This window comes from Microcebus murinus, chromosome 16, assembly GCF_040939455.1.
Source record: "Microcebus murinus isolate Inina chromosome 16, M.murinus_Inina_mat1.0, whole genome shotgun sequence".
Lineage (NCBI taxonomy): Eukaryota > Metazoa > Chordata > Mammalia > Primates > Cheirogaleidae > Microcebus > Microcebus murinus.
This window is the reverse complement of record NC_134119.1, coordinates 17950013-17974605: the sequence shown is the minus strand read 5'-3', so window position 1 is coordinate 17974605 and position 24593 is coordinate 17950013. Positions and strand designations below refer to the sequence as shown.

General features: G+C 36.6%; 2 protein-coding genes across 6 annotated transcripts in view; one reads left to right on the top strand and one right to left on the bottom strand.

Moving 5' to 3' along the window:
- Nucleotides 1-10272, bottom strand: part of ESF1 (ESF1 nucleolar pre-rRNA processing protein) — a 50496-nt gene extending 40224 nt beyond the window's left edge. The window contains exons 1-6 of one of the 2 annotated variants that reach the window (XM_012780835.3): nt 10153-10272; nt 8319-9003; nt 5580-5965; nt 5001-5114; nt 2455-2555; nt 1348-1500 (exon numbers count right to left, since the gene is read on the bottom strand). In XM_012780835.3, the coding sequence (XP_012636289.2) occupies nt 1348-1500; nt 2455-2555; nt 5001-5114; nt 5580-5965; nt 8319-8961 (1397 nt within the window). In that variant the 5' untranslated portion in view covers nt 8962-9003; nt 10153-10272. The other variant, XM_012780836.2, reaches the window with a different exon arrangement.
- NDUFAF5 (NADH:ubiquinone oxidoreductase complex assembly factor 5) overlaps nt 10263-24593 on the top strand; it is a 31629-nt gene continuing 17298 nt past the window's right edge. For 3 of the 4 annotated variants that reach the window (XM_012780838.3, XM_076010919.1, XM_076010920.1), the window contains exons 1-5: nt 10263-10573; nt 12909-12949; nt 16161-16224; nt 20931-20978; nt 22230-22333. In XM_012780838.3, the coding sequence (XP_012636292.1) occupies nt 10352-10573; nt 12909-12949; nt 16161-16224; nt 20931-20978; nt 22230-22333 (479 nt within the window). In that variant the 5' untranslated portion in view covers nt 10263-10351. Of the gene's footprint in view, nt 10574-12908; nt 12950-16160; nt 16225-20930; nt 20979-22229; nt 22334-24593 lie in introns of those variants that run through there. The other variant, XM_076010921.1, reaches the window with a different exon arrangement.

Genomic DNA, 24593 nt, shown 5'->3' with positions numbered 1-24593 from the left:
GAAATTGTTAAAAGGGAAGGAAATACCTTGCCTGTTGTGATCATCCATTTCTGCTATATACTATAGCTTGCTAAAATCTTACCCCAAATTAACAATTCAAAACATTTTTTGTATTTTTCTGTCACTCTGAATATCTTTGAAGCATGAAAGCCATAGAAACCATGAAATCATGCATTTTTTTCTGAAATATTTCATTTTGAGAACAAAGTCTCTAACAAACTTGGATCCAAAGAAGTGACTTCTATTGAAAATGTCACAGTAGAGTGCTTTACTGGGTTCAAAAAGACCAAGCCAATGATAAAATGGTAGAGTAGTTCAGCTTCCTGTTTCCTTAGAACTGACGTTCACAACCACCTAAGGTTTTTAGCCCTGGGTCAGGAAAGCCTGAGCATATGGTGAAAATAATGCCCAAGTCTGGAGACAATGTCAGCAATACCATTCATCCACTGAAACAGCAGTTAGAGAAGCACTGTTCAATAAAACTTTCTGTGACGAGGGCAATGTTCTGTATGTGCTGTCCAAAATGTGACCATTAATTACTTGAAATGTGTCTAATGTAACTATGTTATTGAATTTTTAATTTTATTTAACATTAAATACATTAAAATAATAAGATGTAGGCCGGGCGTGGTGGCTCACGCCTGTAATCCTAGCACTTGGGAGGCCGAGGCAGGCAGATTGCTCAAGGTCAGAAGTTCGAAACCAGCCTGAGCAAGAGCGAGACCCCGTCTCTACTATAAATAGAAAGAAATTAATTGGCCAACTAATACATATAGAAAAAATTAGCTGGGCATGGTGGTGCATGCCTGTAGTCCCAGCTACTCGGGAGGCTGAGGCAGGAGGATTGCTTGAGCCCAGGAGTTTGAGGCTGCTGTGAGCTAGACTGACGCCATGGCACTCACTCTAGCCTGGGCAACAAAGTGAGACTCAGTCTCAAAAAAAAAAAAAAAAAGATGTGACTAGAGGCTACTGTATAGGGTAATGGATCCAGTACAGTGGAGATACCCAGTCTATTAGCAAATTCCTCTGCCCCCACCTCATGCTTTTTTAAAAGTTACTTCATCTGGTTCCTAGTGCTAAAGAGAGTTGTAAGGAAATATCACTGCATATGACACATCATCTTAAGAACACAGCCGACATGTTTGAAAGGACAAAAACAGGGGGATGATTCACACATCTTCTTTTTCGTTTTGTTTTTTAGGAGTGATGTTCCACAGGGCAGAGTTCATTGAAACGCAAAAAGTAATTTTAGAATATAAAACAGAGAGCACTACCAGTTCAAATATTTTACATCCTATAATCATGTTGTGCTGTAAGATTAAATTGGTAAGATATACACTGGATTACCTTAGATCTATGAAGGAACAACTACTTTCAAATTCCAGGCCATCACAATCCTCATAAATTTTACTGGCTGTTTCAGGAGAATCACAGTCTACTACTGCATAATAGTATTTCAGTCGTTTGAACTGATAATCTCTCAATTTTTCTCTAGAGGCCCTAAAGTGGAAAAAACTCATTAAGTTTACTTATATATAGAAACATAATAATAAACTGTTTCAGGAAAAATACATTACAAGCTGTCCTTCATTCTAAGCCATTTTTCCTTCATGACTTAGTCTCTATGAACATTAAATACTTAAGTTCAGTTTATTGTTCTGACAAGGTACAGGTATTTGTATTAGAGTTCGATATCTGGAAAAGGAATGTATGAGAATTATATGTGCTTATCTATAATTTTGTTTCTTAGAATAGTTATTTTGTTCATTTTGTTACCACATATAGCCTTCTCAAGTAAAACCACTGGAGAGGATCACTGTATTATAAAATATCCTGGGAAACCATTACTTCTAATTACAAAGACATTGCAATATGTTTGCTCCAGATTCAAATGCTGTCAAGTCTAAAAAGTTTAAGTTTAATTTCACTTAACTACAACACATTTTTTAAAGGTCTTCATCTGCCGCCTTCTGCCACCAATTTAACCATTTTTATTAAGTGCACAAATAGCTCCACCTAGTGGCTTAAAACTAAACTATCTTATTTTCTATACTACACCATGATTCTAAAAAACATTATCGTTATTTTTCTATTTAATTCTCAAATAAGAAAATTACAAAATATGAAGTTAAAGAATGCTTCAATGCCACTTAAATGAAAAGTGACATCTCATAAAATAGTCAAAACTTATTAATTCACAGCAATGATGTCGAGAACTCTAAGTCAGTTTAATCATATTTTTCAAAAACTACAATAATTATTTTCATGAATACAGAAATATAAATACACACACAAAATGTTGGAAGAATGTGCTACTTCTGACAGACTTTAATCTGTTTTGCCCATATTCAGCACACGGGTAAACTTTAGTCTTAACTATCAAGGTGACCAGAATTCCAAATTAGTGATGTGAATTTATGAGGTTTAGTTTTATATTCTATAGTGACTCAATACCAGTCCTTTTCAGGGGCATCTTCAGGAATACTTAATAACTCTACTGGTCCTTGAACTTGTTCTTCCTTCATCCTCTCCTTTCCAAACTCCGAAGGATATATCTAAACACAAAAAATAAGATCAATGTAATTTATACATTCCTTTTCATAAATATTCTGACTTGTCAAGGTCAGGAATTCTAAGAGTCATAACTTGACTCAACAAAAACAATAGGGATGACTCATTTCCAAATTCACTATAGGAATCTAAAGCATCCTGAGGAATTTCCCTTAAGTCATTTTGGCTAGAGAATAACATGTATAGGGCTTGGGAACAAAAACCAGAATATCTCCTCCACACATCACCTGGGACAAGATGGTTCTAGGATCCAAAGGAAAAATTAAGAAAAGCAAAACAAGATTCTAAGCTTAAGGAATTCTAAATGTTAACACATATAAAAAATGACTGGATTAAATGGTTTACATGAAATACACAAAAATAAAGAAATATACAAAACACAAATAATGAAAATAAATTTTATAATAACCAACTTATCTCTAAGTCATACCATTTATCTAATGCTTTCTGTTAAAGAAACAAAGAGCCACTGACAATCTTATATAGATTAGATATAGTCTTTTTTTTTAAGAGATGAGGCCTCACTATGTTTGCCCAGGCTGGAGTACAGTGCTTCAATCATAGCTCACTGTAGCCTCAAACTACTCAGGGGATCCCCCTGCCTCAGCCCCCCAAGTCATTGGGACTACAGGCACTCACTACGACATCTGGCTAATTTTTAAAAAAATTTTCAGGGACAGTGATCTTGCTATATTGCCCAGCTGGTCTGAAACTCCTGGCCTCAAATGATCCTTCTGTCTAGGCCTCTCAAGTTTCAGGGATTACAGATGTGAGCCACCACACTCAACTAGATACAGCCTTGGTATAAGAAAAAGGATTCACTCTTACCAGGATTTGGTATTTTTCTGCCTTGGCCACTTTGAGAGTCAAGAAATATAACTATATTAATTAACACTGTTTTGATACTATCAGGCTAAATACACACTTGTTAGCTAATACATGCTTTTTTGAGTTGTCTGAAAAACGCAACTTATCAACAAAAGGATCCAAGATTTCCTTACTGAGTTGTATATGTATATAATAGTTTTGACATAGAACTTTTAAACATATATGTAGTCACATCTGTTGATTGTTTTTTCTCTTTTGTAAGTCTAGAAATTCATACTACGCATCTCCTGAAACACAAGGTTTAACAAAACACAATTCTTTTTGCTTCTGGGATTTGACTTTTAAGGTTTTTTTCTCCCTTTGCTTCATCTGGAGTTTATTTAGGGCAATTGTGACATGAACATCTGAACCAAGTTCTTTATCCAATGACTTGTCCATTTGTCCCAACACTCAAGCAGCTTATTTTGATCTAAATTATCATATGAACTCTGTCCCATTTCACCCAAACCTGTCTACTCTTGTAACATCATAGAACATTTAGATATCTTAACTGGTAGGTTAAGTCCTTTTGCATTGGCATGATTTCTCAAAAATTTATTAGTCATTCTTGCTTGTTTATTCTTTTAGAGGATTCCTGGTATTCTCTTTCTTAACTTTCATTTAAACTGGGATTTTCAATGAAAACTGTAGAAGCGACATCTTTAAATATTTAAACAGAATAATATAAGTTGAACATCCCAAATGTGAAATCTGAAATACTCCAAATCCCAAAGTTTTTGAGTACTGACATAAGGCTCAAAGGAAACACTCATTGGAGCATTTAGGATTTGGAATGAACTGATAAATACATAAAATACAAATATTCCAAAATCCAAAAAAATCTGAAATACTTGGGGTCTCAAGTATTTCAGATAAATGACACTCAACCTGTAATAACAATGGAGAGCTATTTCAGCCACTATACTAAATACTCTGTGAGCTGTGTTTTACTTAATCCTTCCAACTGCTAGCATTATTGTTGTATCCCTTTGTCAACTATATGTTTGAGAGATGTAAACATATCTGAGAGATGAATAAATAAAATGTTTAAGATCCCATAGCACTTATGAGAATCATGATTTGAACACAGGTCTGTCATAATGCAAAGCATGGATGCTGGCTTGAAATATGGTGCCTCAAAATTTTGTGTTTCAAATTTATCAATTTCACTTCATATAGGTCATATAAGTGTTTATTAAGGTAATTCCCAATGACTTAATATGGTTCTGTTACTAGTGTAGTTAGGATCTTTTTCTTAATTGGTTAATGCTAGTAATGAGGAATAAAATTTTTAAAAATATTTATCTTATACCCTTGTCCCTTTACTGAGCTTACATTTCTTTGAGTCTTTAAAGTATACACAATCATACAGACCATAAATAATAATAATTTTACCTCTTCCTTTCTAACATTTATAACTATTATATAAATTTCAGGCCAGATTGTACTGGATAATTTACATATTATTTTCCTTAAAAGGAAAACTACAAATTAAAGAAAAAAAAACAGATTTAACTTAAAATGCCAAGAAATATTTACTTTAAAATGAAATCAATTCTCACCTTTACAGAAAATACAACACCTCCTTTAGGTTTAAATGAATTGAACAGAGCCAACAAATCTTTTGCCTTTAATCTATCCCAGTCCATGTTACAAACTGCTAATCGATGTGTAATCTGAGAAATAAAAATAATTAAATATTTTATAATCTGTATAGTTCTCAATACTTGAAAAATAAAGTTTCTAAAAATGTAATGCTCCCCCCCCAAGCCCTGAAATTATCAGTATAGTAGCCATCTAAGCGGTTTCAGTAAGTAAAAGAGAACTTTAAATGAGTTCAAGTAGTAAAAATATAACAGATAAGTACTTTCTCTTACTTAGTTCTTAGTTTTACTACCTAAACCAAGTATTTTCTAAAAATTTCATGTGACTTTTAATTATTTATGTAGAACTTATTTGCTGGGATAGATATCTTCTAACTTATATAAACATATTCCATATCAGGAAGTTTTAATCAAAACCATCAAGATTATTGCCAGTAAGGTTTTTCCGCACTTAATTTAATGACATCAATTTTACCATTCATAAAAGCTACTTGTATTGCGTTCTTCACAAATAATCTTATTTATTCAAAAGGTTACCTCATCAGCCCGAGGAGCATCTTTATCTAATTCTCTCCAAGCATGTTCAAAACCAGATTCTTCTGGAAACAAATCTGCCATATCGTCTTCATCTTCAGAACTAGTTTCTATATTTCCTTTACCCCTTGCAAGATCAGGGCCACTGTCACTTTCATCCTCCTCCTCACTATCCTCATCTTCATCCTCCTCCTCATCTTCATCATCTTCATTTCCACTATCATCAACCGAAGCTTTACCAATACCTGTAATTTCATTTTCAGATTCTTCATCACTTCCTATTTCACTAACACTTTCCGAATCTTCTTCCTCCAGAGCATCTTTTTCAAATATTTTACTGTCCATTGAGTTTTCATAACCATCACTGTCTCTTGCCATTATGTGTGGAGCTATTGTAAGATGTTAAAGGGAGGAGAAATTAAGAAAATGTACACACTGAATTATATTGAATCCAAATTCTTATGACATCAAATCTAGTAAAAATATAATTTCTATTAAACTGAGTAAAGGAAAATATAAATTCGGTAAAATTCATCCTTAACCAAGTTATTTAATGGAAATCTTAACATATACTCAGATTATGCAAGTAGATCCATACATTCATGCAATACTAAAGTGCCTGCTCTGTGCTAGGTAATCAATACACAATCATTGGCAAAAGAGAAGTAATCAATCCCTTCACTGAAACTTCCAGTTAAGTGAAGAGGATAGATGGACAGATACCTGAAGTGTGGGTAGAACCAACATAAATTATTGCAAGCAATATGGTGGGGTAGAAAGATTCAGAAGACATGAGTTATAGTCCTAGGTCTGTGTGTCCTTATGTAAGGACACCTTGTTTCTTGATATATCATCATTTCTCAAGGTTATTGAGAAAATTGAACGAGAAAAAATATGTATGAGGATTCTGTAGAATCAATCCAAAGGATTACATGGCTACGTTGTATTAATCCAGTGTACTAAGGCAAGCGGAATTTAAAAGATGCTAGACTAACAAACTTAGCATCAAAACAACTTTGCTGTTGGTCCCAGTCCAATTTTATTCTCTAATTTCAGTAATCAGATTTCTTTCCCTTCTTCCTATACCACATGAGGTTTACTGCCTCATTCCACTACAAATGGAATGGGATCCCACCTCTGATGCCCCAGTCCCTGCTATCTAGAATCCTGTCTACAGTCTGATACTGCCTACCTTCCCAATGTGATCTCTGCCTTTTCCTGATCCCTGCTATCTAGAATCCTGTCTACAGTCTGATACTGCCTACCTTCCCAATGTGATCTCTGCCTTTTCCTGATGCCTCCCTTCCTTGGATACCAGATTCACAGGTCTGGCTCATATGAACTGCCAACAATTTTCAGTTATAACACCAACTATCAGCAACAACATTCAAAATTTCCTGCTGCTACACGTGACACAAAATTTTAGTAAGTGTAGTAAACATGTGAACACAAACTAGAACCAGACATTTCTTACCTAGTTCCAATCACTTCTCTTTTACTCATTTCATACCGTCAAGACTTTACCCTATCTAATCAAATGGGACTGCTGATCTCTTCTGAACATGCCCAATCACATCTTTGCTCAAAAAGTTTCTGTGTAGAATGTTCTTGGTTCTCCTGTGTAGAATGCTCTTGGTTCTCAAACTTAATTTTTCCCAACTCCCTATCAAAATAGTACATCCCCTATGAATTTTTCTCTGATTACATATCCTGAGTGACCCCTTTCTCCCAATTTCCATAGCCTCTGCTAAATATCTTTTATGGCACTTACTATTACTCTATTTTGCATTACTGTTCTTTCATCCACTTTAGAGCTATGCTGTCCAATATAGCAATCAATAGACACATGGCAATTGAGCACCTGAGATCTTGCAATTAGTATGAAAATAGAATGTAAAATATACTATTTATTTTTATATTGATTAAATATTGAAATAAATTTTTGATATATTGGGTTAAATAAAATATATTATTAAAATTAATTTCACTTGTTTGTTTTTACTTTTTAATGTTGCTCTTAGACAATGCAAAATTATGTACTGGACGGTGCTATTTTAGACCAGTACCATGGCATAATTTAGTAGGCTGTTATCTGCACAAGTGTATCTACAAAGGGGTAAGTGCTAACATCAAGGCCAATCTCCACCCAGCAAGCCATGCAACCTGCAGGGTGGTTGTGTCTGATCAAGGTCAAAGAATCTGTTGCTTCACTCATAGGCACTGTCCCCTCACCAAACTGTGAACCCTGGGAGCTCTGTGTGTCCAGAGGGCATACCTTTTTCTAATATGCACAGAGGCATCATATAAACTAGCAATAGCCCTGAGATGGGGGACCATGCCTTACTCACATTCTATCTACTACATCCTAGTTACTAAGTACCTGAATTAACTAATGAATGAGTACCCAACTCTACTTACCTTCTTTAGACACACCTCTTCTTATGTGATAACATATAACACTTTAGTTATCTGGTTAAAAACTATAGCTCTCATTAATACCTACCACAAATCAAAATGATTATTTAACTGCAAGATTCAATTTCCACATCTATCTGCAAGCATGACATCAAAAACAAATAATCACTGTATAATATTTTTCTTTCATAACCTTATATTGCCAAAGAAGCATTTGATCATTTTCATTATACAATGAAACTACTTAATATATGCTTACTTTTTTAAAAGATTGGTATAAAAATAAATCATGCAACATCAAAGAATCTCTATTTCTTTGCAACCAACCTGACTGCATTTCTCTTCTCGTCTTAGAACACTTGATCTTGGGAGATTTCACAATTTCAAAGGTGCTGGAGTCTACTGTTCTCAGTTTTCCTTTGGGAAAAGAGTCTGTATTATGTTGAACAATGTTTTTTTTCTCTCTTGTGCTTTTTGGGGTAAATTCTTCACTATCGTTCTTTTGACTTCTACTTGACTCTATCTTAAATTTACATGAGTTTTTCATTTTCTGAATTCTTTCAGAATTATTTAAATCATTTTTATTTTCAGAATCCTTTTGGATTCTAACTTTCTTGGTTTCTTTCTTTTTCTCCTCAACCAGATTTTTTGAATCTGTTTCTTTTTTAATCTGTTTTTTTTTCTTCTTTATTTTCTTTTGATTAAATTCTTTGCTATCTTCATCGGAGAGATCAGAATCAGAATCTGAAAGGTCATAAAAACGTTTCAAGTCCTCTGTAGTGCTATGGTTGATGGGGCGCCCTCTTTTATCCACAGCATAGTTCAACTTAAACTTTTTGTCATGAAACATGGCTCGAAATCTCTTGTCAATTTTGACTTTTCGATCCTTTTCTGGCATTTCCCAAAATCTTGGGTCCTTTGTAACCCGCCTAAACCGCTGGTCACTCATTATTTCTTGTTTGGATGACATTTTTAAATGTTTTATTGAATAAATGTTCAAAGAAACCAAATGCTAAAAAATAAAACAAATATTACAATAATGATTAATAATATAATTAAATAAAATGTTTTAAAAACACATTGGTTCACAATATATTCTGAATTTCTGTATTTCTATCTGTGTAACTGTATGTATTACAAGTTAAAAGCTAACATAATTAAAAGATTCTCAAGCTTCAGTTGGTCTCACTTGCTTCTTCACATTCTGGTCCCATTCCCTCTGTAAACCCTTAACCTTTGCTACTCTCAACAGCCTTTAGTTCTACAAGGTCAGTCTCCTCAGTACACAGATCAAAATCAATTCAGGTTTAGCTCACAAAGATTCCTGTTTAAATCTGACCACCCTCCAAAGGTAAAGTCTCACTCTGGTTAATAAATATCACTTTCTATAATTTCTTATTCTAGCAGTGACTAAGGCTCAAATGAGCTGATCTACCCAACACATGTTAGGATATACATGTATGTGTATATAAATTAGCATTGCACCCTTGTACACAGTCCCCAATAGTTTAGCATCTTCGGATTTGAATTTTGCAAAGAGCCAAAAGTCACTGATTATTAAGAGCAAAAATGGACTGATTAATCAGGGCAGTATTCCTTTATTTGAAAAACAAGGCGTGACTATAAAGCTGTGTTTTTCCTAAATTTTAAAACAACTTTCTATACACTAACCAGCAAAAAAAAATCAAAGGTTTTACTAACATTTATTTATACACTTTAGATGTATTTAACCATTTAACCCTCCGAACAATCATACCTCATTCAATTAGCAGAGATAACGCATGTCTATTGTAAATGTTTAGAACCAAAACACTCCATAAACGTCAGGGATTCCAAGAGAGAATAAGGCGACACGACCTCACCTCTGACACACGTTCTCATCCCCGTAACCCACTCTCTCCTTCTACCCACCCTCTAAGGTGGTGAATACCACACAGACCCGGAACGACGGTCTTTCTCCCACCATCCACACCTCAGGGGGCAGCTACTGGGCTAAGGTCTCTTGAAAAGCGACCTCGAAGAGACCCAGGAAGACTGAAGAATGAGGCCGGAAAGGCAAGGAGGAAGGGGCGAACCCCTCAGGAATCCGAAAGAGACCTTCTAAGAGACTAGCTCTATCTCCTTCCTCTAAAGCCCTTCTACTCGATCCATCACTACTCACCGTCCGGAATCCCTCTCCAAGCCTCACGTGAGGAGGCCGACACCCACAATCCTTCGCGAGACGCTCCGCCGTAACGGCAAGCGAAATGGTCCAAACTAGTTGCACTTTTCCCTCTGCGAAGATCTCGGCTTTACCTGCCGGAACCGCGCCGGCACATGCGCACGACAAAACGCGCCGGCAATTGATACCGACAGTGGAAATGCTGCGGCCTGCGGGGCTCTGGCGTCTGTTGCGGCGACCTCGGGCGCCGGGGGTCCCCGCGGAGAACCTTTGCCGTAGGGAGGTCGCCTCTGGTGTCTCTGTCCCCTGCGGCACCTCGCCCAGAGCCCTAAATATCTTCGACCGGGATTTGAAGAGGAAACAGAAGAACTGGGCGGCCAGGCAGCCCGAGCCGATGAAGTTTGACTACCTGAGGGAGGAGGTGAGACCGCGCGCGGGACAGCGGGGAGGAGCAGCGCGGAGGCCTTGTCTTCAGGTCCGGGAGCTGTCGCTGGGCTCCGACCGACACCGCCTCGCTGTCTGACCTTGACCGGAGTCCTGCCTCCTCGGCCTCCACTGTAGTCGCGGACAGGCTGGGCTCAGATATTTGTAACGTGCTTTCCATTCATGCATGCGTTCGCTCACTCAGCAAATACTGCTTGAGTTACAGCTATGGCCAGGGCAAAATAAGACTGCTGTCCTCGTGGGCTTTCATTCTTGAGAGAAGCGGGGCGTGCAGTAGACAAAGAACATAATTTCAGGTAAAGAAGTAACATGAGAGAAATAACGTGAAGCGGTATCGTGACTGTGACTGCGATGTGGTCAGCGGAGGCAGCTCAGGCAGACAAGAAGATAAGGGATTAGCCAAGCTAAGATCTAGGGTGAAAAGCCTCTTCGGCAAAGAGAAGGACCAGTGCAAAGCCCCTGAGGCCCGAAGGACCTCGTGGAGGCCTCCATTGACGCTCGATAGAGTGGGAGAGGACTCAGGAGGGCTTAGGAGGGCTCAGGTCATTAGGGCCTTTCAGGGTAGGACTTCGGATTTTCTTCTCCATCTGCACTGTCCATCCGGCGTGGTAACTGCTGGCCACATGTGGCTATTGAGCACTTGAAATCTGACTAGCCCAATTGAGATGTGTTGTAAGTGTAAAAATACACACTGGATGTCAGTGACTTGGAATGTAAAAGGGAAGTAAAATATTAATATGAAAAATTGATTGCATGCTGGAATGATGTTTTTGATATATTGGATTAAGGAAAATATATTAAAATTAATTTCTGTTATTTCTTTTTATCTTTTTTTCCTATATGGCTACTAGAAAATTTTAAATTACACATGTGGCACTCATTATTTTGGGACAGCACTGGTCTAGAAGAATGTGAGGCTCTTATTGTAAGCAATGGAGTGATATGATCTGATTTATGTTTTAGGAAAATCAAATTAAGATCTCTGATTTGACTGTGCTACTCTGAGAGACCTCTTTCTCTCAGCCCAGGTAGACTAGGGACTGAGGGTTTCAAGATACACAGCACCAAGCTAAGGCCTCAGTAAATATTTTTTTCAGGAGTGGAGGAAAATTGGAGCCAAATGTAACAAGCTCTTTCAAGCCAACATAACAAACATATATTGAGCTCCTACTTTGAGCAGAGCTCTGTGCAAGCACTGGCCTGATCAGATGATTGACTGTGCTCTCAGGAAGCCATAGATTAGACAATTGCTCAGAGGCTGGTAATGTCTATTATAGAGATAGAAAGTAAGCTATCAATAAATTTTCTGTATCCTGTTTGTAAGCCATGGTGTACATACTACACTGCTGGTTTCGTCATGAAATGTTCACGATGTCATGTACTTAGATGTGCATTCCTAGCCTCAGCTCTCCAAGAAAATCACCTGGCTTACGACTTGACTGAGGCCTTGCCAATGTTCAGGACTAGAATAAATGAGATAAAGTGTGTGAATTCTTTTTACAGTAAATGAAAGGTATTCATATTAGGAATAATGTACGAAGTGGACTCCTCTGGGGAAAGATATTTGTGCCTCCTTTACCCTCTTCCCCCCAAAAGTAAATATGTCTATGTCTGGAACTTTCAAGTCCTAATAGCAATTCTGGCATATTTAGGAGGGAATGCGTAGAATGCAGGGAATATTAGACTCCTATGTCTTTATTCCTGCTAGTTGAAGCTAGCCTAGCAGAAAGTGGTGCTATCTACCTTATGACTTCTTTCAAATTGGAGTGGAATTGAGACAGTGGGAGGTATACTTTATTTAGTTTTGGCTATTTCTATCTTGTAAATATTGCTTCAAAAAGTTATTTACTTATTTTGAAGTTCCACAAAATTTGTTAGTCATCAAATGATACTTTTTATTAAGTGATCACTTACATATTGATCTGTAATAAACCCCAGCTAATTTTTTCACTTTCATATACCTCATTCTCATGTCTGTGGACAATAATGTACCTGTTGTTTTCCTGTTGCTTTTCATCCTTGTTGTCTTATATCGTATGGAATGTAAAGGCCAAAGAGATGGGTGTGTGTATATATTTTTCAAGAATGTTTAGTCTTGATTTCATTAAATTGACTTCTGAAGTAATTTGTTTCGTTTGTTTCCTGGGTATATTTTAATTTATGTTCCTATTCAGGATTTGAAAAGAAAGTTGCTGTGGTGAAATAGAAAAAGAGGTAAAGGGAAGTACTTACGTGGAAATATAAGTAACCTAAGGATTGTTGAATACTCTTTAACCTAATCTTGACTTGTGTGTCCTTTTATAATACTTCAGGTTGGAAGTCGGATCGCCGACCGTGTGTATGACATAGCCAGGTAAGTAGTGATTACCATAATAAAATAGAATCTACTTTTGAGGGGAAACTCAAAAGATTAAATGCTAAGAGCTTGATATCTATAATGGCAGAACCTCGAGGAATTTATTACCAGGATTGGTGATTTGAATTACTTTGTAGGTCTCTCCTTTTTTGTTGTCTGGGAGAGCAACTCACTCTCTATTTCTCTTTTTTTTTTTTGCCTTAAAAAAAAAAAAGTATGGATGTGGAAGCACAAACTCACAGCTATCTCCATGCCTGAATGACTGACCTACTGGATTTGGCCAAAAGCCAGTAATGGAAAGATTGCTCCAAAAATGGAGATAAAGAATTGTCTACATGTGAATTTTTAAGATCTACTAAACCTAGGTTTAAAAGTTTAACTGTTTTACAATTAAAGTGAAGGAGAGAAGTCTACCTCGCTTTGTTCTTCCATCAGGTTATATGAGACTTTGGCATTGTTAATGATAATAAGGGTTCTATGATAATTATTAATATAATTACAGGCCAACTTGAGAAACACATCATCAAGAATTATTGAAACCTTGAAGGATTCATTGCTGTATATATTAGGCATAATCAAAGCTTAAAAGATGTGAGAACCACAGTCAAGTAATAGTTTTGCAATAGAATTACTCTGTGATATTAGCAAATTACTCTTTATGTGCTCTTTTATTTAAAAGATATCCATTAAATTAGACCAAGATGTGAATAATTTATTACATTTGTCTATAAAAAAGGGAATTTATAAAATCACAAACTTTTTTTTTTTCTTTATTTTATTTTATTTTTTTATTTTTTATTTTTTTTTTCTAGAGTGAGTGCCATGGCGTCAGCCTAGCTCACAGCAACCTCAAACTCCTGGCTCAAGCAATCCTCCTGCCTCAGCCTCCCAAGTAGCTGGGACTACAGGCATTCGCCACCATGCCCGGCTAATTTTTTGTATATATGTTAGTTGGCCAATTAATTTCTTTCTATTTATAGTAGAGACGGGGTCTCGCTCTTGCTCAGGCTGGTTTCGAACTCCTGACCTCGAGCAATCCGCCCGCCTCGGCCTCCCAGAGTGCTAGGATTACAGGTGTGAGCCACCGCGCCCGGCCGGGATCCACAATATATTGTCAGATGACCACAGGCCTTAGAAACATTGTATATAATGGGATTCCAGAGAGCTAGGATTACAGGCGTGAGCCACCGCGCCCGGCCCACAAACTTTTTAAATTGTATTTTAGATGTATCTTTACTACTTAAAAGAGTCTTGGGATGAATGAATTTTGTAAGGTAAAAAAAGTAGTACTTCACAGTTGCAAATAGGCACCCACATTTTATTTGTTTCATTAGTTCCATTATTTTATTTTATTTTTTATTATTTTATTTTATTTTTATTTATTTTTTTTTGAGACAGTGTCTCGATTTGTTGCCCAGGCTAGAGTGAGTGCTGTGGCATCAGCCTAGCTTACAGCAACCTCAAACTCCTGGGCTCAAGCAGTCCTGCCTCAGCCTCCCGAGTAGCTGGGACTATAGGCATGCACCACCATGCCTGGCTAATTTTTTCTATATATATTAGTTGGCCAATTAATTTCTTTCTATTTATAGTAGAGACAGGGTCTCGCTCTTGCTCAGGCTGGTTTTGAACTCCTGACCTCAAGCAGTCTGCCCGCCTCAGCCTCCCAGAGTGCTAGGTTTACAGGCATGAGCCACTGCCCAGCCTCATTATTTTAAAGATCTGAAAAATAGCTACTGTAATTATTCACCTGGATTATAGGTTGTTTATAATTTAATAAATGAAATACTGAATTATGCAAATCAGTTTGGATTTTACCATCTTTTTATTATGTGTCATAGTACTGAGCAAAACACAGTCAAGTCTATGTAGAGACTTATGATTGTAGCTAAAAGCATATCTTAACATTAACTCTTTGGAATTAAATTAGTAAAATACTAGTTTAAGTATCCTTGCATTAACATGAAAGTGTAGTTTGTATTGTTAACATTGATCATTTGTTGATTTTTAAAAATGAATCCCACACATTATTAAGCATCTTATTTGTGGGATCAAAGGCTCACTTACTACTCTTATAATCAGTGGTAATAATAACTAGTAACTAACTTGTTGAATATTTACACTGTGCTAAATACTTTACATGTACCATTTCATGTACTTCTCTTACCAACCCTGAGGCAGGCAACAACATTAACATTTTACAGTTGGGGAAACTGAGATCCACCAAGATTAAGTCACTTGTCTATAATCACAAGGTCAGCAAATTGCAAGCCCAGAATTTTAACTTATGTCTTTCTTATTCTAAAGCCTGTGTACTTAACTGTGTCGTATTGCTGTGTTCATCATCAAGATATAGGGCAATAGATAATAAATGGTTATCTGTCAACAAGGGTTCTCCATCCTTGTACTGGTATTCTATAATTTTGACATAGAATTTTAACAGAAATTGAAAAGAGACTGTTCGAGTTTTTCAGGAAAAATATTAGTACATAAAATTTTAAGTTTTTTTATCATAAATTTTTCTTAAAGCTATGGCCTACAGTTAGATGTCTGTACTGATTTAGAATAACTTGATATATTTAGAGGAGTCACCATAGCATAGAGGATAATAGTTCTGGTTCAGGATTCAAACCAAATAAAATCAAGTTTTGACTGCTGCTTATTAGTTGAAGTACTTGGGTTGACTTACTTAGCTTCAGACACTTAGTATGGTACTTGCACATGGTAAGCTTTCAGTAAAAGGAGCTATGATTTAGTTTTTTTTTTTTAAGTTTAACATATTAGCACTTAATGGTGTTTCACATGATGATTTCTAAGTGTTCTGCTGCTTCAACAAATTTGAGAAATAAGGATAATTATTAAGTTCTTGATAAGTATGTCAATTATTTTCATATTAATTTACATAAACTTCTTTTCCATCTTTACCTAAATTAAAATACCCATATTAAATCCATTCTTCACATCCACATCATGGAGCTACCTTATAGAAAGCCAGTCCATTATGAGGTCCCATGAATGGCTAGATCAGACAGACTTGCTCTATGCAATGTACTCTCTGGTAAATATAGCTTGTAAGATGAGGCAGAAAAGGCAGATAATGTGACTGCCTTAAGTTGTTTTTACTAAAGTGTTTTTACTTAAAAAAAATTAGTTCTTAATTTATGGACTGTATTATTATAGACAGAGCATAATTTCTGTGTCTGTTTTTTAGAGATTTCTCCCTTGGCTTGGACCTTGGTTGTGGAAGAGGTTACATAGCGCAACATTTGAATAAGGTATATTTATTTGATTACTTTATTTAATCTGAAAAATAAAATTGGCTAATTTTAAAGAAAGACTTTCTTAATTTAATTTTATCATATTTAGATTTTAATTATATCAGAATTGCTAATATTTTTTTAAGTGGTAGAACCAGAGGTGGTTTTCTCCCTTTTTAAGTATTTTTTTCTTAAAGTGTTTTTTTTTTTTTTTGAGACAGAGTCTCACTTTGTTGCCCAGGCTAGAGTGAGTGCCGTGGCATTAGCCTGGCTCACAGCAACCTCAGTCTCCGGGGCTCGGCGATCCTACTGCCTCAGCCTCCCGAGTAGCTGGGACTACAGGCATGCGCCACCATACCTGGCTAATTTTTTTTGTATATATATTTTTAGTTGGTCAATTAAGTTATTTCTATTTTTGGTAGAGACGGGGTCTCGCTCAGGCTGGTTTCGAACTCCTGACCTTGAGCAATCCGCCCTCCTCGGCCTCCCAAAGTGCTAGGATTACAGGCGTGAGCCACCACACTCGGCTCTTAAAGTGTTTTTTTCCTCTGAATCCATTTTATACAGTTTTTCTACTGATACATAATTTCTCTAAATCTATACGTGATATATTTCTCTTTGTACCCACTTTGTTCAGACATTTTTGATAATTCACAATAAAAATCAGATTGAAATTCAGACAGAAAATATGATTAAGCTAATTTTTTAGCTAGAAAAATATTAATTTCATCAACTGGTTATAAATTTTTGTGTGATTAAATGTAAGTAGCCTTTACTAATGATCATACCCTTTTATTTTACACTTTCTAATTCAGACCATAAAGACATTCATTTGTTCTTTTAACTCCAATGTATAGGACACTGTGCTGGACATAGATATTAAAGTGGGATTTCTATATAAAATCTGCTTAAATAAAAACATACATTTGGGCCAGGGTAGGGAAAGGGGTGGGACTCTCAAAACACTACTATTGATAAAATAGTAAGTGCTACAGAGGCTCTCCAAACACTATTGATAAAATAGTAAATGCTACTGAAATGGTATAGTCATTAAGGTGCAACATGAGTAAAGGGAAAGGAAAAATCAGTAGCAGTTCATGTGCCAAAGCTTTCTCAGAGGGTCCAGAATCTGACCTGGAATTTTAAAGACTGTCTGTTGGTGGTTCATAGCAGTGAGAGTCAGGGCATGGCAGGAGGCGAGGCACAGAGATGGAATGCTGTAAGATGTGATATAGTGATGTTGTAGGAAGATTAATTTGGGGCTGATATGTAAGAATGATTGAAAAGAGAGAGGATAGAGAAATAGAACAATTAGGAGGCTGTGTTAAAGGTGGTGCAGGCATGAGAAATAAAGGCCTGCCACCCATGTTGAGGCAGCAGATACAGATGATGGGATGTATGAGAGAGACCTCGTAGAATCAACAAAACTTTATGACTGATTGGATATGGTGGGCAGGGCAAATCCATTCTTTTTTGTTGTGCAGGCCAAAACACATATTTATTTATTCCTCTTGAGTCCCTCCTATATCGAATCCATCAACAAATCTTATTTGGATTTCAAAATATATCCATAACTCTACCACTTCTTACAGCCTTCACCATTACTGTATTGTCCAAGCTACTGTCACTTCTTGTCTAGATTATTGCAGTAGCCTGTTAGTCTCCCTGTTTCTACCTTTGTCCCTGACAGTTTTCAGGACAAAGTAATTCTTTTGAAACACAAATCAATTTGTCAGTTCTTTGCTCAGAACTGTTGGCTTCTCATCTAACTTAGTAACAATTCAGAGTCCTAATCCATAAGGCCCTCAGTGGTCTTGTTCTTCATCATGTCTCTGACCTTCCTTCCTCTCACTCCCTACTTTTCAGCAACCCTGGCCTCTTTACTGTCTCTCAGATAGGCCAGGGCTTTGCAGTGTACTTGCTCTCTGAGCTTTTTCCCAAGGTATCTGTGTGGTTTGCTTCCTCCCTTCTTTCAGGTCTTTGCTCAAATGACCACTCATCAAAGATCCCCTCCCTGACTGCTTTAGAAAATAGTGCCCCTACTCTTTGCTGGCTAGTTGCTTCATTTGTTTCCGTAACACTTATTAGCCCTCAGTGTATGTTTATTTGGCATCTGTACTCTCTACTGGACTTGCTCACTTTTGTTCACTACTAAATCCTAGTACCTAGAACATACAGTGAAGATTTATTAAATGACTGTTGCATGAATAAATGCAAGATAATGTTAAAGTTATGCCTTTAGTGACTGGAAAAAGTCAGGGGATATGGTGGGGCAAGGAGCAAGGGATCCTTCCTATCTTAGATGTATTGAGTTAGAGGTGACAGTGGCATATATTATTGTTAATATCTAGCAGGTAGTTGGAAATGTGGAACTGGAATTGGGGTATTGAGGTTAAGAGTGTCGACTTGAAATCAGATGGGGGTTCAAAATTCAGCTCTGGTTTCTACATACCCTTGGACCAGTTACCCAGTCTTTCCAGGCCTCAGTTGCTGTAAAATATGAGCAGTAATGCCATCTTAAAAGGTTGGTAAGAGGATTAAGGGAGACAAGGTAAGTCTGACAAAGGGGAGGCTATTGTTCTTATTTGGAAGTCTCTTTCAGAGGTACAACTGAAACCATAGAAATAGGTAAGCTTTCTGGGGCAAAAATGTAGAAGAGAAACTTCCACAGTTGTACTTAGGGGTGAGAAAATGAGGAGGAGCCAAGGATACTGGGAACAGTAAGAAAGATGGAAAGGGTCTTTTAGTAAGGTATGTTTTGATTGTAAGAAGCAGAAATCTACCAAAGCCAGTTTAAATATAGGGACATTTGTTACATAGAGGCTCCTATGTAACTCAGAGAAATAGAGCCAGACCTCACAAGGGACGGAGAATTCAAAACATCAGAACAAAAAGTCTCTTGTGTTCTTTCATGTACCCTCTGGTGTCACATGAATGCTTAATGGTTTCTTCATTCTTTTTTCTCCCTGTAGACTATCCCTAGTGTTCACCAGTGCATATGCCCCAGTATGAATACCCTATACCGAGTGGTGAGCTGAAGTTAGGTTATACAGCTCATGAGACCTGATTGTTAACATCTCTTCCCAGCTCTGTGTTCTGTGACATTGTGTTGCTAGTTTGAAATCAGCCATGGTGGGAGTATTGTAGCGAACCTGTGGCCTTAAGGCCACAGTTCTGTAAAGTTTGGATTCAGTCAAAAGGCTGCACTTAAGGACTTAGAGGGCCACAGGTTCCCCATCCCTGATTTATGCCATGGAAGTTGGCAAATGCTATAAAACAGTCCCCTGCCAAGAGCCAGTTATTAAATATTTACCAGCACACCATTTCCTGCACCCCAAAGTCTACATACTATTCCAGCTCCAGGGACCCCTGCCTCTATCTCTGAGTTTCCTAATTCAAATTTTCAAGTGAGAGGCAGGGACAAATAATTGGATTGGCTGAATTCTTCATCCCTTGAGGGGGTGTGCTGGAGCTGGCTTGTGAGAGCTAATTGTGTACATCTCTTCCCAGCTCTACATTTAGCAACATGATGTTGATAGCATGAAATACATCATTGTTGGAGTGTTTACACCATAGAAATTGGCAAATGGTACAACTCAGGACACTTTTCTTTCTTTCTTCTTTTCTTCCTTTCTTTCCTTCTTGTCTGTACTTAAATATTTGCCATACAACAGGTGCCCTCAGGTAATCAATGACCAGGTAATGGTAGGGTATACCATTTCCAGGGTGTGGACACTGAATTTCTTTAGGTAGTGAGTGTGGTAAAGTGAAAAGGATTGTTTCTCTAACAGAGGAGGGGAGCCAGAGTAGAAAGTATTGAAGAAGCTATTAGGATACCATCAATGGTGCTGTGCTTCAAAGAGGACAGGGAAACAGGACTGAGACAGACTGCTGTGTTTATTGACTAGGCTGCTAGTGATCTTTAGAGATAGTGTTAGGATAGCAGTGAAAGGGAAGATAGATTACCAAGAATGTGGAGAAAGACTTTAGTAAGCAGTAAAGAAAGTTGCATATTACAAACCAAACAACTGTAAGGAGTTTAGAGGTGAGAAGATTTTTCAAAATTGGGAAGCTTGTGCCTGTTGTAAGGTGAGGGAAAGAGACACAGAAGATAGAGATTGAAGATTGATAGAGATGGAGATGGAGCAGGATCCTGGAGAAAAGAGAGTCAAAGGGGAAGTGTTTTTCTGGGACAGAAATAGCATAGTCCCCTTTCCTCTTGGAAGGAAGAGAGGGTAGGTGAAATGGGAAAATGTAACGGCTTAAGCCCCACCCCCAAGTCTCTGTGTATGTCTTTCTTTATAAACTCTTTGAATGAATCTAAAAGGCAAAAAACCCATTCCAGGTCCTTTGTGGCATAAGAGTGAGGAAACTAGTTCTCAGAATATTATGCCAGGGAAAAGTTAACACAGAGGAGTAGTTAACCCAGTGGGTAAACTCAGGGTGTTGATTCTTCACACTTGTATTCTCTACTATATTTAATATAGTTAAAAATATCAAATAAAGGGTTAGCTACATGTATTTAAATCTGTGTAACTTAATATATGTTATTAAAGGTGTTTGTGTACCATTCTGGTGTTATGTAGAAAAATACCCTTGTAAAGGTGAAAATTAATCTGTATTAATACTTTCTCCTTTAGAAATTTCAACAATTATTGTATTTGTTACTGGGCTTATTTGTTTGTTTTTGTGTCATTTGATCAGCTTTAATTGTTCCATTGCAGGAAACTGTTGGAAAATTTTTCCAAACCGACATTGCAGAAAATGCTTTGGTAGGTAACTTTTTAACACTGTTGGTTTTTGATCTACTGGTATGATTTTTACTTCTTTATTTCTTGATTTTTATTTCCTTCAAAATGAAAATAGCAGCCAGGTATGGTGGCTCATGCCTATAATCCCAGCATTTTGGGATGCCGAGGCAGGAGGATCAGTTGAAGCCAGGAGGAGTTCGAGAGCAGCCTGTGTAACATAGTGAGACTCTGTCTCTATAAAAAAATAAAAAAATAAATTATTAAAATTAAAAAAAATGAAAATAGCTTTATTTTTTATTACAAATATAACACATATGAAGAAGAATTATACAATACAGGAAATACAAAAGAGAAAGGAAAAATCACCCCTAGTCCCACCACTGAGGCAGCAACCAATGGTGACATTTGGTCTCCACCTTTGCAGACTTATACCTGTCTCCCCTACACAATTTTATATGAACGGCATTATGCTAACATTTCATATTTCTCAGAGAATGTCATTTTCTTATGTCAATGAATACTGTTTATGTGTGTACCATCTATTTAGATGGTTACATGGTATTCTAATACATGAATAGTCTATGGTTTATTTAGCTAACTTTCTGTTGAAGGGCAGCTATGTTTCTAGTTTCTCAATAACAAACATCACAATGAACATAGTTATGCAAAACAACTTGGCTATTGGTATTTCTTAACTTGTGAATTTTTAAATAATTTTGTGACGCACCTGTATCTCATACTTTATCTACTTATAGCCATTTTGTGTTCTTATTCTAGGTGATTTGTAAGAGCTTGTTTTTTAGGACTATTAATCCTTCATCATATATGTTGTAAATAATTTCTCCCGTTGTTTACTTTGTTTATTGCTTTTTAAATGTTTATTAGTTTATCATCAGATATATCAATCTTTTCCTCCTTTACATTTTCTGGCTTTTCAGTCAGGTCTGTGTAGGCTTTTTTGTCTATAAAAATGTTCACTGATATTTTCCTCTAATTCTTCAATTATTCCACTGAAACGTCCAGCCTTGTGAGATTTGTTTGGATGTGAGATGGGTATCCTGTTTATGTTTTTCCAACTAGCTAGTCCATTCTACTGGGTGATCTTAAGAGTCATTTAAAAAATGTTTTTTTAGTGCCTTCTTTGTGCCACCTCTTGGGGGAGGAGTAGAAACTGCCAAGTAAATGTAACATTAACTTCAGTTTAACAATGACCGTGTTAGTAATTGAGATTCTGTGTAAATGTGATTTTGATCTTTTATTTTTTACCATTAGAAAAATTCCTTAAAAACAGAAATTCCTACTGTCAGTGTTTTAGCTGATGAAGAGTTCCTTCCCTTCCAAGAAAATACATTTGATCTGGTGGTTAGCAGTTTAAGGTTGGTAATCCATTTGTACTTTTAAAAAATATATATGCTATAAATAGATAATTTATGCCATAAAGTTTTACTATTACATGATAAAGAAAATAGATAATGGAATAAATTCTTAATAACTTTTTAAAAATCATAAACCAGTCATCTTGGTTTATAAACCATAAGATTTCTATGGTGAAGAGTTATTCTATGCTCCCTGGTGTAAATAATATGATTTAGTACCTCATTTTTCCCCCCAACTTTCTACAACTTGTTAAAATTTCATCTGAGATAGAAGAGGTTTCATCCCTTATGCAACTTAATATTTTGGAATTGCTATTGATGGGGGCAAGAGTAAAAGAGTATACTGGCTCTAGTATTCAAATGTTAGATTGCCCTTATCATAACTCATTCAAGCAAATATGGGAAAGCTAGTATTTCCTTCAACTTTAATTTATTTCTGTGAACAGAAATATAATCCTCAAGGTTACTTTTTTCCCTTTATGTTTTCTACCGTGTTCTTCTACATTTATTACACAAATATGTATTGTAAATATTTATTGAATAGGTTACAATATACAATGCACTGAGCTAGATGCTTTGGGGGAATATAAAAATGAATTCAGACAGGAATCCTGTCCTCAAAGAACTCAGAGTCTAACAGAAAAAACATATTCTCTGTGGTATTTCTCTGTAGTATCTTATTTCTCCTGTCTTCTTACAGTCAAATAGATTTTCTTTCAAAGATTAAACACGGATGCTCTCCATCTCCAATTTAATCCTTTTGACAGCTGTTTTTAGAGCAAACAATCAATCATCATGGTTTTCTCAGGACTTTGCCACTTTGGGCACTAAAAATCCAATGTCCTGGGAAACTCCTCCATCCCAAGCAAACTGGGACAGCTGGTCACCCTTGATGTTTTCTTCAGCGAGTTTGTAATTTCTTTCCTGCTTTTTTAGATGTGCTGAACAAATTTAGAAAATACTTACATTCTGTCACGAAATGAAAAATGTACAGGGCCTTGGTCTAGGGGAAAGAGCCCTGGATAGGGAGTAAGGACTCAAGTTTTAACATTAGCTTATTTGCTTGATATTTGCAGGTAACTAATTCCGTTCTTTCAATTTCCCTATAATAGAACTTATAATAGAGCTTACTTCCTTAGTTTTTTAGGTGTCTAGTAATTGTCGGAAAGCATTAGGAAAGGTAAATGTGAGCATATGGTTTGAAAATGGGTAGTCAGTTCTGTCCTGGAACTCAGCATAAGAGGTGCCAACTCTTCCAGGAAAGTGTGATTGTACTCTACAGAGACGGAGAATATATTTTTTGCTGTCACTAAACTATACTTTGGGAGACAGTAAATAGACTCAAAAGAAAAGTAAAGAGCTTTATTAAATACATAGAGCTCTTTTTTTTGTTTTTTTTTTTTATCACCTTAAAAATGTGGGGCATACTACACACCTGTTAGAATGGCCAAAATCCAGAGCACTGACAACCCCAAATGGTGGCAAGGATGCGGAGCAATGAGAACTGTCATTCATTGCTGGTGAGAATGCAAAATGGCACAGACACTTTGGAAGATAGTTTGGCAGTTTCCTAAAAAACCAAACATACTTTTACTATATTATTCAGCAATCATGCACCAGAAGGAGATGAAAACGTGTTCACACAAAAACCTGCGCATGCATGTTTATAGCGGCTTTATTCATGATTGCCAAAGCTTGGAAGCAACCAAGATGTCCTTCAAGTAGGTAAATGGATAAACTATGGTGTTTCTGAACAATGGAATATTATTCAGTGCTAAAAGGAAATACGCTATCAAGGCATGAAAAGATATGGAGGAAACTTAAATGTATACCAAATGAAAGAAGCTAATGTGAAAAAGCTACACATTGCATGATTTCAACCCTGTGACATTCTGAAAAAGACAAAACTCTGGAGACAGTAAAGATCAATGATTTGCCAGGATTGGGGTACGTACAGAGGGTTTTTAGGGCAGTATAGCTACTCTGTATGATACTACTATAATAGTGGGTACATAGTATACAGTTGTCCATACCTGTAGAATATACAACACCAAGAGTGAACCCCTGTGTAAACTGGATTTGGGATGATAATGATGTGTTAGTGTAGCTTCATCAGTTGTACAAATGTACCACTCTGGTGAGGGATGTCGGTAATGGGAGAGGCTGTGCATGTGTGGGGAAAACGATATGTGGGAAATCTCTGTACCTTCCTTTCAATTTTGCTGTGAACCTAACACTGCTCTAAAAAATAATAATAATA